Consider the following 16,503-nt stretch of genomic DNA (forward strand, 5'->3'; position numbering starts at 1 on the left):
GATGGGTTGATGACATTTCCTAGCAAAATGCAAAACCCAAAGCAAAACTTGAATCCAATTCTCTGATGGACGGACACCGCTGGGGACTCCATCTCGTCGGAGTTCTCCAAGCACAACTTGCTCAACGGCTTTGCTTCTCTGAATTTATTGCAGGCCGGAGCGGTGTAGGCGGTTTCACGACTCTTGGCCTCCCGATTTGAGACTTGGAATTTACCTGAGATTTCAGACAGAGGGATCAGAGAGAGAAAGAGAGACAGAGAGAGAATATGGCCGGCGGCAATCCAGACCTTCTTGTGAAGCTTGCCAGAGATATGACGGAGGGGGGCCACGTCGTCGTGGCACTCGGCTTCCTCACCGCAACTAACATCACAGCATAAGTTCATGAATTTCAAAAATAGTCCGTGTCTTTGTAATTGAATCAAAATCTGCAAAAGTGAAGGAGACTGAGAGTCTCTCTCTTTCTCTCTCTGCAACTCTCTTTCTCTCTCTCTCAACAGCGGAGAAAATGTGAAGGATGGTGATGATTGGAGAAAACCCAAAACTGAATTTTCCGCAACTGCGTGTCTGTGTATAACTATATTTATCTGTATATGATTTATCGAACAATGGGGCAATGATCATTTCACTGATTCCAGCTTCTAATCAATTTGTCCAAAAAAGAACCGGCCTTTGGTTATTCGCGGCTGTAATATCAGTACTTAGTGGGAGCATCGGAAGAGGTACTCTGGCGAGGCAATCGGCGGCAGTCGGGGCAGGTGAGGAACAATCTGAGGGTTTTACGGCAGCGGAGGTGGATGACGGGGCTGGCGGATGGGCTGCACATAGGGCTTCAGGCGATGACGGGGCATTGAGTGGCGAAGAGCTTGAATTTTTGCAAGGTAGCCATATGGATCTAGCTGAGTTCAATGTGGTTGTAGTCAAGTAGTGTTTGGAAAGGGTTGGGTGGTTGAGAGAGAAGGTGAGATCTGATTTGCAACCATGGCTTCCAATCGGAGGGGACAAATCAGAGGGAAGAAGACGTCGAAAAAGAAAAACAAGAAAGAAAGAAAGCAAAAAAAAATAAAAAACAATACTTTTGAGGGTAAATTAGTCTTTTAACCTCATTAAGTGCCTCACGTGTTAGGCACGTGGTCATAGTTAACGGTTTTGTGACGGAAATCGACCGCAGGTACGACGTTTATATGAAAAAAATGAGTCCAGGTATCACATTGATAATTTTGAAAGTTCAGGTATCATTTCAAAAGTTCTCGAAGAGTTCAGACACTGCTGAAGTAAAAAACCCCATGAAGAACTAAAGGAAGTGGGAAATGTCATTTTTACCCTTATTTTGTGCTTCACGTGCTGGGCACGTGGTCATAGTTAACGGCTCTGTGACGGAAATCGACCGCAGGTACGACGTTAATACGAAAAAATGAGTTCAGGTATCACATTGATAACTTTGAAAGTTCAGGTATCATTTCAAAAGTCCTCGAAGAGTTCAGACACTGTTGAAATAAAAAACCCTTTTATATTTTGTCCATGCTAGAAAATCTGTAAAAGTCATTAATTAATAATAAAGTATATAGATTTTTATGAATAAATAAAAGTATGTTGCTAAAATCAATGGTTTTTTTTTACCAATCTATCACTTTAAAAAGTTATGTGGACTTTTCAAAAAGTCTGCCACTTAAAAAAAGTCTGCACAAATCCAAATACAATACATCCCCTAATAATGTAATTCAGAAAGATTTTCATAACCAACTCTAGAGGATCATAAACATAAAAGATACTTTCTAATATTTCTTTATGATTCTCTTAAGTTGTATAAAAGATGCAAGGTTTACTTCAAAAAAAAAAAATGCAAAGGTACTTTATCGTCTACTTTCTTTTTATGCAGCCCATTTGTAAATAATGTAATTAAGATAACAAAATTCATGTCTATATTTGTTTTCCCCAAAATTGACTCAGCGTAATAAGGGCCGAGGGACTCTTTTCAATTGTTCTTCTTAATTGCGCAGGCATGCCAACTCGCAGTCGAATGGCTAAGCGAGGTTTTGATTAAATTTGCACTTGTATTTGACTTCTATCAAATTGCTGTAGGCCGAGGAAGGAACTGTCTCAGCCGCTAGGCTCTCAAGCCTCTGTTGCAAGAGCTCTGGTTAGGCATCAATCCTGACTGAGATCCTCGATCACATTTACTTCTTGGGTGAACTCGAAGATTCTGGTGACAAGCGAGAGATCTATTGGATGAAGATACTTGCAAATCACGATGAAAACGAAGGTAAAGTGGATTCGGTAGTCAAAGCGTTGTAAGGTGATGTGTGTGCGAATGGCGAATCACATCAACAATCCAAATTAGTCGAAAGAGATCGACGGACAAAGAATTCTAAGTTACGAAAAGAGTAGATGGAATTGTACCAAAAAAATAAATAAATAAGTAGATGGAATGGCATGAATCTCCCTCTAAAGAATTGTTTTTCATTTATTTTTATTATTCAAATAAATACAAAATTACTATATTACTTGGATGAAAAACGTTGAATTTAACAGAGGGGTGCAAATGAGCAGTTTTTGCCGAATTCACGGTGTTAATTTTCACAATTGTAATTTACGGGTGTAAATTGACAATTATTGCCAACTTTAGGGAGTATTTTGAGAATTATGTCTTGAATGAAAGTTATAAAAAAAATAAATAAATAAATAAAACAACAACAACAACAACTTCTTTTGTCAAATTTCAATACATCTTTGATGTACGAGAATCATTCATTCATATCTTGCGACACGAATGACTTGCTTGCCAATATTTCTTCCTGAAAATAACCCAACAAAAGCAGATGGAGCACTTTCCAAGCCTTCATTCATGTCTTCAACGTAAACAATCTTCCCTTGCTTGTAGAGGCTAATAACATCTTCCAAGAAACGCGGGTACAAGTGTAAGTAATCACTTTGCAGAAATCCTTGCATCCTGATGCGCTTTGTTATGAGATTGTATAAATTGTGGATCCCTCCGGGATCAGAGAGATTTTTTTCAGACACCATCCCACAAACAGCAATTCGACCATGAATTCTCATGTTGAGAAGCGCTGCATCAAGCATTTCCCCTCCCACATTATCAAAGTAGATGTCAATACCTTGAGGAAAGTACCTATTAATATAATGTTCAGAGATTAAAATCACTGAATATCTCATGCAACTCGGAACAATACAAGTTCACGTACAAATTCACAGGGAGCCTGTGTAGCTTGAATCATGTAACAAAAGAGGCTCTTTAATTATCAAAGATAGTTGCAACTCACTAACCTTTTCAGAGCTGCATCGAGGTCTGGCTCTTCCTTGTAGTTAAAAGCATCATCAAAACCAAGCTTATTCCTCAGAAGATCAACCTAGAAAATATTCCAATTAAGTTGTACTGCTTCTCAGTGCTAATTCATGCAATACAATAGTTTGCCTTGTAGTAAATAAAACCTCTCACTTGTATCAAATATACTATTCCAAGTTATCTATGAATAAAAGAGAAACCTACTGATCCATAAGATGTGATAAATGTATGACAAAGAACAAAAGTGAGTCCTTACCTTTTGGCTTGAACCAGAACTTCCAACTACGTGACAGCCAAGCAACTTAGCAAGCTGACCAACAAGCTGACCAACGGCTCCAGAAGCAGCAGAAACTAAAACATATTCCCCTTTCTTAGGAGAGCAGACCTCATTGAATCCTGCATATGCAGTAAAACCTGGCATACCTGTAATAGGACCGTATAGTTTGGTTACTACTTCAAGAACTGAAAACAAAAATTGTATATATGCCAAGTATTGTACTGCCATTCCATACAGTAGTACAGAAGAAATTTTTGTTATGTTTTTTTATTTGCCTTTCCTCTTAAAGACCTCTGATTTGGTCCCTCATCTCCTCGATCTCCTTTGCTGTCCAAGGGAAAAAGAGAGCTTAGATATGCAACACTCCAAGCCTAAACTTAAAACAGAAACTACTGGCCGACAAATTTGGTGTGCTTAAAATCTAAATAAAAGTGTTCTATATTGCCAGGAAAACAAAAAGGAGGGGAGGCTCCAAGGAGAAATTCAGCAAACTGGAAAAAATGAAAGACAAAAGTGAAATTGCACTGATTCTTGAAATTGGTTAATTAAATGCTGATCCCTCTAGAAATTAGTGTTAACATGTTGATAATGCTATATATGTAGACTAACTAGAGAAATGAATTGTTCACACTTAACGCAGTTAGACAGCTTATGAAGCTATTAATGTCACAAAGTCAGTATGTGTGTCACAATTTCCCAAGGATCAGAATGCTAGTTAAGTTCCTTTTATTAAGAATATGTTCTGGAAATACATACAAAAAAAAAAATGCAAAATTGAAACTGTAGAGAAAATCTAACATTGAAATGAATAGATCATGTGTCTAACCAGAAAAATAATCAGTTCACACTTAAACGTAGTTAGAACAGCTTATGATTATCGAAATTGAACAGAAAACTATCTGTCAAAAAAATCACTATGTTTGCCACAATGTCCCAAAGATCAAATGTTCAGTTCACTAAAAAGAATATGTTCTACAAAATACAAACCAAAAAGTGTAAATTCAAAATTTCTGGAGGAAATGTAACATTTAAATTAAGAGATCATGAAGCACTCTTATAGATGCTCTATCCATAAAGCAATTGGCAATGTTTGAAGAGGCAAATGACATTACATATCGTAATACAAGTAACAATTCCAAATTAGGACATCCTCTCAACAACTTCAGATCATTTGCAAGTTGTAATACTTTAGTTCACTAATTACATGCTACAAGATTAAAATAGTTTTTTCTTTTTGAAGTTCAACTTACAATTTTATTCATTGATTCCTTAATCATAGCTCAATATTTACTCTTACTCGATATCAACCAACAATATTCTCCATTCTAGCCATATTAGTAATTTACATTAGCCAACTATGAAGTCAAGATTCAGTAGCTACGAAATTACCATGTGATGTGCATATTATACATGAGAAAAATAAAAAAGCGAACCAAAGGCCTGAAATTCTGTCTGGTTTGTGTCCAAAAGAACAACATGAAATGCAGGAGAACACTATAGAATGACATACCAAGAAGACCCAAATGGAACGATAGAGGGATGTCATCTTGCTTAATTTTTCTCAACTGCTCAGTTCTACGAATCAAGCTGTATTCTTCCCATCCGGTTATGCCAGAGATCAAGTCGCCAGGCTTGAAACTCGGATTATCAGAATCCACAACTTGGGAGACACCAAATCCTTCAAGTGGCTTCAGAAAGCAAAACCCTTGAGTATTAGTAAAACCAAAATGTCAACGCAGAGTTCAAATGCCAGCATTAACAAAGATGTATATACTTTTTTATTTCATGTTCAAGGGACACTTGTGACTTGTAGCAGGAAATGAATCAAACTGCAACGGCCTTACTCTTGGAAATTGGAAGTGAAATTATCTCGAGTCACCAATATAAACTAGAGAAAATTAAAAAGAAAAAGAAATGGACGAAAAGTGGAATGAGGGTGAATGAAATGAACACCTTGCCAGGAACGAATGGAGGAAGATATGAATCACGAAAATCACGCATACGTCCCCTCATATAAGGGTCACAAGAGAGGTAGAGATTCTTGACCAGGAAAGCTCCAGAGCCTTTAGGAGCCTTGAGCTTGATACTAATCCCAGCCATCACTTGTAAGTCTGTCTCCTTTGGAGTGCCCTCTATGAACCCCTTGAAGATCACTTGTTTGTTCTCTGCTTCCATTGTTACCACTATCAACACAGGATCGATCAATTTTGAAACAATGATTGATGCAGTGGTGCTAGCTGCGTGCAAATTGCAACAGAAAAGAACAGACCAATAATTAGGCGCTTGTGTTCGTTACAGCACCCACCCCCACCACCTACCAGCGGATACATTCGCACGCTGCTGATTCACGTGGTACTGTGGTACGTCGGTCACCTTGAACCGCACCAACTTACCATCACCCACCCCCTACCACCTACCCCACACACTGAGGAAGTGATGCTTGCTAGGGTTCTCATTGGTTGGGGTGATTGGGCAGATTGGGTGGCTTGGAATCTGAACTTTGGGTTATGGGCTTCCTTAGTTAGGGGAACCCAAATATTGTTTAAATGTTGTTGTTGGGTGCAATCACTATTGCTTGGGTGAAAACATTTATTTAATTAGCTTTAGAATATCTAGTTTTTTTTTTTAAATAATGGTGTGTGGACTTCTTAAAAGGTGGATGTACTCTGGATTGCAGAGTTCTGTTTGTCTAATCTCTGTAAGTCCTAAATGACGGCTCTAGACTATCGATCTCATATGAGTGTTTCGTTTGATCTGCTTGCTAAATCATAAAATAGGATTGACCTCTTTCAATTAAAAAAAAAAAAAAACTTTGCATACAGGTTTCAGGTTGTGCAGTATGTCGTTTGGTATTGCATGTTAAATCATAAAATCGGGTTGACCTCTTTCGATTAAAAAAAAATTTAATTAAATTAAATTGCATACAGTAAAACATAAATGCAGCCAGAGCAACATCAACTAAAACAATAACATCAAAAAAAGAAAAACAATCAATAACCGGGCCAAACTCGATAAAGGTACTCGTAGATTTGAAAACTCATTACTCTCGGATCCACCTTTGTAAACACTACCTGTACGCCCCAGATAGTATCAATGTTTGGGGGTTATTTAACAACAGCAACACCACAAAAATAATTGACAGCAATTAAATGAACCGCAATGCTATAAAACGAATCAGATTTCGTAGAAACTTGGAAAAGCATTGCTTTTCAGGTAATTACTACAAAATGATCGCTGCATTCGCTTATGACCAAACAGGGTGATTGTTTACCAATTTTGATTGGCCATAATCAAGTGACAGTATTACACTATTATCTGTGCTGCTTTAAGGACTATTCATACTCCACAGGTGGTCAACCACGTCATAGGAACTGCTAAGGTGTTGGAAGTTAGAACGGTGAAGAGCGGTTCCTTGGGTTTGTCTGGTGTTGTGCTCGGGGGGGTCACTTTGCTTTGTCTTGGCTGAACAGCAGTGACGCACACAGACGCGATGGCTTTTGGTGTTATTACTGTACCTTCCGTGTACCTTAACCACCAGTATAACTTCCTTGTCTCTGGTGTTTTCACACCAACAGTTCTGCGGGACACCATCAACAAACTCTTCTAGGGTTTGGTGTTCCTCATGATGAACAGACACCTCTGCTATATGATCTGGTCTGATTATGCCAGCTGCAGGAGTGACCTGGTTCAAAATAAAGACTAATTATCCAAAGTTGCAGGCTTTTGGTTATCAAGTATACAATAAATTATTTCGGATGATGTGGACAAGAAACTGGCTTGACCAACACACAAACTCTCTTGTGACAGACAACAAGACGAATGAGGATAGGTGAATTTCTACTATGATAATATTCACAAGTGTGTGCTTGTTAGGCAAACTGGACAATCTGATGTACAGATTTGAAAATCAGAAGCATCTCTATATTGCCACTGTTTTCTGGTGGAATGCTTTTGTAACTTGCAAAACAGTAGAACATGGCTACACTCCATATGCAATTCAATAGACTAGCTATATAATCTACAAGTTCTGCACATAGATCAAACACTGGTGTAGCTCCAATGTTTACAGCCATAACATAATCATATCTGTCTCTACTGAACAACACTATGCCAAGTGCCCAAAGAATTTTCTGGGATCTAATTCATCTTTCTAATGGCAGAAGATCACTTTGACATCTACCTATTACATGGGAAAGCCAGTGCACTGCACTGTATCTGCGAACTATTTTCCAAGTATCAAGCTCACATGCATGCACGGAGGAGTACACACATATTTCATAACAAAACTATTGCTTTTCCCCCACACTCTCCACAACCAAAAACATTCGATTACTGAAGTAGAAAGCACATATACTGTTTCAAAGCATAGGAAATTACCTGAAGCCATCGCGGAAAGCCAAAGGAACCTCTGGGACAATGATCTGATGCATGTCCATCCTCCTTAATGATAGATTGTCCTTCACAAATTATTTCAAATAAAGCATCTTTTTGGCTAGATTTATTTGTAATACGCAAAATGGATGTGTCCTGGATTTGAAGGATTATTTTGTTTGTACTGACAATTGTTTCAGGAATCCTACATAGTTCTTCAAGCATACATTTGAGTTTCCCATTTGATTCAAGGATATCTCCAAGCTCTTGTCTCCTTATTGACTCATCAACTCGAGCAATATCAAGAGTAAAAATGCAGCGGACAGGCTTGTGATCGCTGTCGGTTACATCCATGGAAGCCTCGTACCTATTGAACAGGTATGAATGCTATGCGTTAAGAATAAAAATAAAACAAAAATAAAGTAATACCAGAGCATACACACTTGTATAACTGCCATACATCAATGCACGCTCTCCACTTATAAACAGTGAAACACAAATATAATATATTTGAAAGTAAATATACAAATAGATGCATGTTTTGTCAGAACAGAAGCACATTCTGCACGGATGCGTTTATGGATCCATCAAAGATTTAGCTGCAATTCAATTTCATCAACCTTGAATATTTCATAAGACAAATTTACTTAACCATATCAAACAGCTTAAAGGCCCAAATGATGTCAATGTAAGTGAGCACAAAATGCATAGAAAATGAGGATCTGGGTCTGTTCAGGGCCCCTATAAGAAGCACTTCACTCAGTAGCAGATAAGCTATTAATTACAAATCCAAGTGCCTCCTGTGAAGGCACTTGATAGCACTTCTGCAGAAAGAAATAAAATTACTTTCAGCTATTTCTACCAAACACTACCAACCAGCGGTTATGTGACTTCTAAAAGCACACACAAAAAACTACCAAAACAGATCCCTAATCGCTAGGTTTAAAATCTCAAACTTTGAAATTTTGAATTACTGCACTACCAAAATCTAAAAAGGTGCTGTGATATATCTGCCAGATAGACTAATGTTGAAATTTCACTGAAATTCAAAATTTGAGTTGTTTTGGGAATTTAATCTTCAATTCAGAGATTTTTCGAAGATTTCGTTAACTTTTATTCCATAGAATTCTTTGTACACCTACGACATTAAAAGCTTCCACTGCAACTTCTTTTTTATTTTTCTTTTTTGTTTCCATCTACACCGGATTTGATTTCTAAAAGCAAATTAAAATATGTGCCCTCAAATTAAAAACGCAAGTGACAATTGGGTGTGAAGTTGATAATCTGCTTTAGTCTTGGTGGGAGACGTGGGTTATGAAAGAAGTATGAAGAACTGAGCTCTTATCAAACCAAAGGAAAAAAAAAGGTGAAGAAGATAATAACACATGGATAAAAAAAGAAAGATGATGACCCGCAGGCAGGACGACATAAGAGTTCTATTCTTTATCCATGTTTTTTTTTTTTCCGACCAATAGGTCCCATGAAATACACCAAACCATGCCTACCAGTGCTCACATGGATATTATCTGATCCCTGACTGACCAAATACTTTTTGGAGTAGGAAAACTTACTGTGATATTGAAGAGACTACAGGACATTCTAAGCAGCATTCTGATACCAACGCTGAGCGGCTATCACGATGCAGGATTCTATCACACCAAGCTGGAATGCGCTTCTTTTCACCAGAATCATACCCTACCAAAAATAAATAAATAAATAAACTAGAATTTGGAAATAAAATAACCTCTCCAAACATAATATATATTTTCAGTAATATAATTCATCCCAAAAAGGCCTTGCATGACAAAAAAAAAACTTGTTTCACACTTTCGCCTACGAAAACAGTATAAAAAAATATAAAATAAAAAACTATAAAAGGCACAGATGTCAATAAGGTTCAATGAAAGAGAAAAATGAAAAATGAGATAGAGGTTCGACAAACATAAAAGTTGTCAATTTGAGTCATGAAACAGCCAACTCAAGTTATAACAAAATATTGCAGAAGGACCTAAGCAGTTTCATCAGCTTTCAGTTAAGAACCCAACCAATTTTTTTTTTTGGGTTAAATACTGTTTAGTACCCTGTGGTTTGGGTCCAAAATTAATTAAGTCCCTGGACTTTCAATTTCATCAAAAACACCCTCACACTATCATTTCTCATCCCATAGATCCCTCAGTCATGATTCCGTCAAATGGAGCTGTTAAGTAGCTGATGTGGCATGCTAACTCGGCACTGGTGGGGCCCACATGGCAGGCAAAATTCCAAAATTCTAAAATAAAATTTCAGAAAAAACAATAAAATTGACTCTCCCTCCCTCCCTCCCTTCCTCCCTCGGAGAAAGCCAGAAAGGACACAGCTTTCTTACCCAATCTCAGGTGGTGAAGGACAACCTCAGCCAATCAATTACCAGAGAAAGATATAGGTGTATATTCCCAAAGTTTTAACAATTGATCACCTTAATTGGATAGTTATTTCTGGTGCCAAAAAGCTTTCCTTTCATTTCTATTCTGGTCCAAAAATCAAATTCAGGTGTCAAAGTTCAAAGAAGCAAACTAAGCACATTGATGTCAATTCAAACTCTCCCTCTCTCTTCTCATTTTCTTTTCTAATTCCATAACTATATAAATTTTTCCCATCCACCCCTCTCACCATTTCACTCAAATCTCCCAAAATCAAACAAAACCAATATCCAATACTCTTGTTCTTAATCTTGTTGATTTCAGGGTCAAGTTTAGATAATCCATCCAAAAATATAGGGTTCGAGAAAGAAGCAACCTCGTCCTCCGCCTGTCTCCGATCACCGCCGGTGACTAGAAGACGCTGCTGATCGGAGTCCCGAAGCCGCTGTCGTCCCAAGCCAAGACCTTCGCCAATGTCTTCATCGCCATCATCGGCGCCGGCATTCTGGGTATGCCGTACTCGTTTAAACGCACCGGTTGGATCATGAGCCTCTTGACGCTCTTCTTCGTCATGTTGCTGAGAAACTGAGGAGAGAGAGAGAGAGAGAGAGAGAGAGAGAGAGAGAGAATCAATTTTATTATTTTTTCTGAAATTTTATTTTGGAATTTTGCCTGTCATGTGGGCCCTACCAGTGCCAAGTTGGCATACCACATCAGCTACTTAACGGCTCCATTTGATGGAATCATGACGGAGGGATCTATTGGATGAGAAATGATAGTGTGAGGGTGTTTTTAATGAAATTGAAAGTCCAGTGACTGAATTGATTTTAGACCCAAACCACAAGGTACTAAACAATATTTATCCCTTTTTTTTTGTAACCCCTTTTGGTTGCCCAGCCCAGCCAACAGCTATGAACTTAGAAACTCATGATACAGTTAAATGTACCTGCTAAACCAGCTTGATGCCTTTCAAACTTGTATGTGGGAGGAAATGTAATATTTGCCTCCCGCATTCCTTGAAAGACATTTCCAGCTGCCATTTCCACTCGGAGCTGATCCCGTTCTCTAAGCCAATCAAAGCATCTTTGAGAAACAAAATCTCTAGCTTCATCATAAGATATACCATCAAGCCGATAGTTAAAATCACCAAGAAATATGACCATGTCTGCTTCAGATAACTCCGGCATCCCTTCTACAGAATTGTTACCAATAGCCTGAAATTGCATCAATGTTTCATCAACTTTTTATGTTCTTTTTTATTTTTTTCCTTTGAAAAGATGGCTGGAAGAAATCAATTGTTAACGCATAACTAAAAATCAAAAGGGTGCACACTAATCATAGTATGTACATACATTTGTACCGCGAAGCATTTGAACAGCAGATGAAGCACTAGCTGCAATAGAAAAGACCAATGGCAAGCATCTATAAACGGACCAAAACAAAACATTGAGAAGAGAAGGGAACAATATAAGAAAGGTACCGGTGCTGTACCAGCTGCACAATTGAGAAAATTAGGTCGGGAGAAGGTCATGGTTCGATATACATGATCGAAATCTGCATTGCGGCGATTAACAGCTTCCAAATGCGCAGCAAAGTGACAATTAACAAAGCACATTATCCTGTCATACAATCTAATCCTCAAACCAACAGCTCCCTGTTTGAACAATCTTTACTCCATTAATATTAGGAACCATATGAAAATGACAATATAGCACTATCACGAACCAAAGTATCTGTGTGCATGCGTGTCTTGAGAGACAAGGGAAACCGAGAACACCAATATGATATTTTTTTATATATTTTTTTATGTGAGGAGGGGGAGGGAGGGATGGAAAAGAAAAATTCCAATTCATCTCTGTCCAAAACTTTCAAAGAAACCTTTTTTTTTTTTTTTTTTTTTTTGAGAAAGAAAACTTCCATTTAAATTATCTAAATGATTATTGGAACCATTAGGAATTTATACAAGCCATTTTCCACTTTATAGAAACACTTTTGGATTAGAATCTACTGAATCAGACAACTGATGCTTCCATCCTCAATGAATATGAGCAGATCAATTAATATCAGTACTCAGAAGAAGAAAAATAATTCACTCTTTCTAAAGTAAGAAAAATCATATATCATTTGGAAAGTAAAACCACTAATAAGGCTAATTTCCTCCATATTTATGTTGTTTGAATTTAGAGCAAAAGACTTATACATTTCATCCCACTATACATAAAAGACGGTAAAGATCATCCATATCTAGCTTTCTTTCTTTTCTCCCTTTATTTATGAATGATCACTACATAGTCAATTTGTATCATACAGTAAAACTCATTCAAATAGAGGCAACCTTACCTTGTTACCAATAGCGCGCCCAAAACCACACGGAACTGCTGCAGCATCGACATCTCCGACATGAGCTTTGAGATTATGTCTCACCCTGAAAGAAAAATAATATATAAATAAAAAATGTAAGTGACACAATGAGACTCAGCAAGGTAAGTAACACAATTTGTATTAATAAAAACAATTGTATCCAAATACATGAGGATCTTCCTATTTAAGATACTCACCACATAGCAATGAGCAATCCTGCCAACTGTCTGGATCCAACACGTTCAAAGGTTGACCCTTGATCCAATGTTTTTCCAATCATATCCAGCCACCACTGCCCAACAGAGCTCCCCTCAAGACCTACCTAGAGATGACAGAGAATCAGATTAAGTGGTGATTGAAACCCAAATTCCATTATTACATAAGCAAACCCTGAATCAAAGTTTTGCAATGATTAAGGCAACCACAGAGCATAAGAAGGAAGCGTTCCTTGCTTAACCTGTCCCATGCCACTGGATCTGCTTTACTAACTTTGTCATGCATTGCCTACAGTTTCATTATTAGCATCTAAACAATCTTTTACATAAATGAATGTAACCTCTACATTTTTATTATCATATTTCTTGACCTAGGAAGGCATTTTCATAATCAAAGGATTTAGCAGGCATCAGTGTCCTCAATGGAAGACATTTTAACAATTAATTCCAAACATAAATTAACACTCGCATATTATCATCAACATCAACAATAGTAGTTCTTGTCCTAGGCTTTCTGAATTAAATGTCCATTGCTCACACATAACAACATGCATCAGTTACTTCCTTGATGAAGGGAAATTCCCTACAAATTTCAAAAATGACAATACTTGAATGAAATTGACACAAGGTATTCTGCGGAGCTCAAATTTTTCTTGCCTTGAAATTTTAACCTAAAGCCACCAAGAAGTAATAATATCAAGTTGCTAGGCAAAAAAATTCACAAAAACATATTAAAAATAATTATAAACTCACAGTTTCTTTGGCTGCAGACATAGCCAGAAAACCAGCACCCATTTCAACTTCTTGCAAACCAACAACAACAATGCCAACATCAGAAGCCACAGAGCCCAGCCAGGATATAAGTGAGTCCTGCGACGCTCGTCCTTGTCCAACGTTCCATGTACCAGTCAATATTTTCAAGTTTTCTATCCTTGTATATAGAAATTCTTTGCCAGCTAATTCTGAACACACTATGCTGTCAAGAGGTCCCGGTGATGTAATATTCCATCCACATATACCACCATGATTGGCCAAGGTAAATACATAACCAGCTCCTGTAGCTATTTTAATAATAGGACTGTTGTCAGCTACCCATCCTCCAAGCAGATTACCGTCGAGGTCCAATACCTGGACAGTGCCACTTGCATAACCCACCCATATACGTAGCCCAAAAGTACAAAAGCATTGGACAGCAGAAGAATGGTAATGGAATTCTTGCATACGGTTGCCATTTCTATCCCACTGCACAAGTAGGCCATTTGCACACCCCGTCCAAATCATTGTATCTACTGCAATTACCAATGCTTCAGTTCTTCGATTATCATCTCCAAAGGCACCCTTCACTGCAACTCGACGAACAGCATCTGCTGCTCCCATTAAAGCATTACGTGATCGCTGAAAGAAACCAAAAGAACTTTGTGTTTTGTCTTTTTTTGCTCCAGAAATAAATTCCACTGACAAGTCCTGTGCTGATGAAATGTCCACTCGATTCTCATTCAGACCATCGGTATTGAACACTTTTAGTAATTCTCTTGTGCGCGCATCCCTGTAACATGAAAACTACTAGCATAACTTAAATCGAATACAGTACAAACCTACAACTTCCTCTATGAAAATGCAAATAATACTTGGGATTAGCATGAGAAACACGTATGTAGAGCAGAGTAAATAAGACTAAAGGCACTATCCATGCACCCTCTTTTAGCTACTCATGCATGAACGGCGAGAGCATAAAGTACAAAACAAGGCATGGGGTTTGGGGTAGGGCCCTTTAGTCTTCAAGCTAAATATTCAACTTACTACTGATACAAACAAAGTTTATACCAATCTTTCCTTTGTATTTTCAATTAAAAGACAGAAAAAGGAAAGGAAAAAACACTTAATTCTTCCTCACAGGCAATCCTCACAGCAGATGTGCTTCTAACTTAGGAAGTAAGTGATACCGAAATGTATCTTCTTCTTCTTCTTTTTTTCAGTAAAAGTTCATTTTTCATATTTAATGACAAAAGAAATCTTAAGTGAAATGTTAAGTCGCCAAAGCTACTTTGTGAAGCCAGTATTAAATAAAATGCAGTAAGTTTTAGTGATTTCTGCAAGTATCATGTAATATTCAACTCTACAATCTCATGCTTTTGGAATGATACTGCATAGGATAAATGGTATAGTATATCAAAAACAAAACCCCTTATGCATATTCATAAAAAAATAAAAAATAAAACCAATTAGCAGCTGCAGCAAGGGCAAGTATAATACTCGAAAAATTAGAATATTGAGAGTGCAACATACCACAGTGCGAATGAGAGATAACCAGCACTCCACACCTTTGCACTGGAGCTATCAGATAATAAATACCTAACATCTGAAGTTAATACATTAGTGAAACCATTGACAGCAACTTGGGTCCAGGGATCAATGTAAGACCTCTCCACCAACAAAGAAGACATGTGCCTTTCTTCAATGGTAAGAGACAGAGCTTTTTCAATAGCTTCCCATGGCCATATCTTGATGACACCACCCTCTGAACCTGACCAGAGATCCCCTGAAATGAAATGAAGAGAAACAATGTAAGATAGCCGAAATTCAATTGACAGCAATAGTGATTGAATAGTATGAGTAGGAGTAGGAGTAGGAGATTTACCGTAACAAGAAATAACAAGTGAAAGAACGGGGCCTCTATGAGCCTGCCAAGACAAGCCCTCCTTAAAAGGAGCAGTTACTAGTGCTGAGGAGGAGGAGTCCATCCTCCAACACCTAATTTTACCATCCCTATGTCCACTCCACACCACCCTATTCCCATCATCCCCAACTAAACACATCACCGCGGATGTGCACACGGACTCCCTAAACGGTGCCGTTTCCGAATCGCCTTCCCCTCGTCCAGCCTCAGCCGCCGCCGGCGAGTACAAATCTTTAAAATTCCAAACCCTGACGGCGCACTCCGTCCCAGCCCACAATTGGGACTCGGTGCTGGCCATAGTCCGCAAGAAGCATCCTATCTGAGTCTCCCTCAGCGGTTGGGGCCTCAGTTCCAGCCTTGGCGGCCGGTTCGGGTGGACCGCCCCCCGAACCGGGACTTTGAACATTCCGGTACCTCCGCCCTTGGCCTCGAACTCAGGGAGCGAGGAGGAGCCCTGAGCAGTGTCGGCGGCGTCGCTCATATTGATATTGTTGATGTGGTCGACGACGTTGACGTTGACGTTGGCAACGGAGAGCTTGCGGTCGAGGAATTGGAGCATATAGTCGAGGCGTTTTGAAGTGGAGTGGAGGGAGACGGCGTCATTTTCATCTTCCGATGAAGATGGTGAAGAGTCCACGAAGAGTTTGCCGCCGTGGAGACCATCGTTTTGGTTTGGTCTTGGTATTGGCGCGGAGGAGTTACGGAGGCTCAGAGACGATAAGAAACCGTCGTTTTCTTCCATCTATACGATTGTAGATGCTGAAGCTAGCTGAATCAGAATGTTAGGCTGGGGGCATCGGTCCTCAACTACCACAAGGAGTCTTCAGTCTTGCGAAAAAGTGTAGTGCCCCGTAAAATGTGTTTTCTTTACTAATTACTGTAGCAAATGTAAGAAAAAATTT

General features: G+C 38.5%; 2 protein-coding genes across 3 annotated transcripts; both read right to left on the reverse strand.

Moving 5' to 3' along the window:
* Window positions 1-2,558: 2,558 nt before the first annotated feature.
* LOC112193249 (2-alkenal reductase (NADP(+)-dependent)) lies at window positions 2,559-6,018 on the reverse strand. The gene is made up of 5 exons (XM_024333323.2): window positions 5,532-6,018; window positions 5,089-5,266; window positions 3,558-3,724; window positions 3,283-3,365; window positions 2,559-3,127 (listed from the first exon to the last, which is right to left on the reverse strand). The coding sequence occupies exons 1-5, from the start codon at window positions 5,751-5,753 to the stop codon at window positions 2,746-2,748; spliced, it is 1,032 nt and encodes a 343-aa protein (XP_024189091.1). The 5' UTR covers window positions 5,754-6,018; the 3' UTR covers window positions 2,559-2,745.
* A 695-nt stretch (window positions 6,019-6,713) lies between these two features.
* LOC112193246 (type II inositol polyphosphate 5-phosphatase 15) lies at window positions 6,714-16,430 on the reverse strand. Of its 2 annotated transcripts, none has more exons than XM_024333320.2 (11): window positions 15,563-16,427; window positions 15,211-15,463; window positions 13,678-14,470; window positions 12,907-13,031; window positions 12,689-12,773; window positions 11,840-12,002; window positions 11,701-11,741; window positions 11,295-11,562; window positions 9,521-9,644; window positions 7,956-8,316; window positions 6,714-7,260 (listed from the first exon to the last, which is right to left on the reverse strand). In XM_024333320.2, the coding sequence occupies exons 1-11, from the start codon at window positions 16,341-16,343 to the stop codon at window positions 6,904-6,906; spliced, it is 3,351 nt and encodes a 1,116-aa protein (XP_024189088.1). In that variant the 5' UTR covers window positions 16,344-16,427; the 3' UTR covers window positions 6,714-6,903. The 2 variants fall into 2 exon arrangements, with proteins under 2 accessions (XP_024189088.1, XP_024189089.1); XM_024333321.2 differs by lacking the exon at window positions 6,714-7,260 and adding an exon at window positions 10,725-10,933 and having other exon boundaries at window positions 8,178-8,316; window positions 15,563-16,430.
* Between the last annotated feature and the right edge of the window lie 73 nt (window positions 16,431-16,503).

This window comes from Rosa chinensis, chromosome 3 (assembly GCF_002994745.2).
Source record: "Rosa chinensis cultivar Old Blush chromosome 3, RchiOBHm-V2, whole genome shotgun sequence".
In the NCBI taxonomy this organism is placed as follows: Eukaryota; Viridiplantae; Streptophyta; class Magnoliopsida; order Rosales; family Rosaceae; genus Rosa; species Rosa chinensis.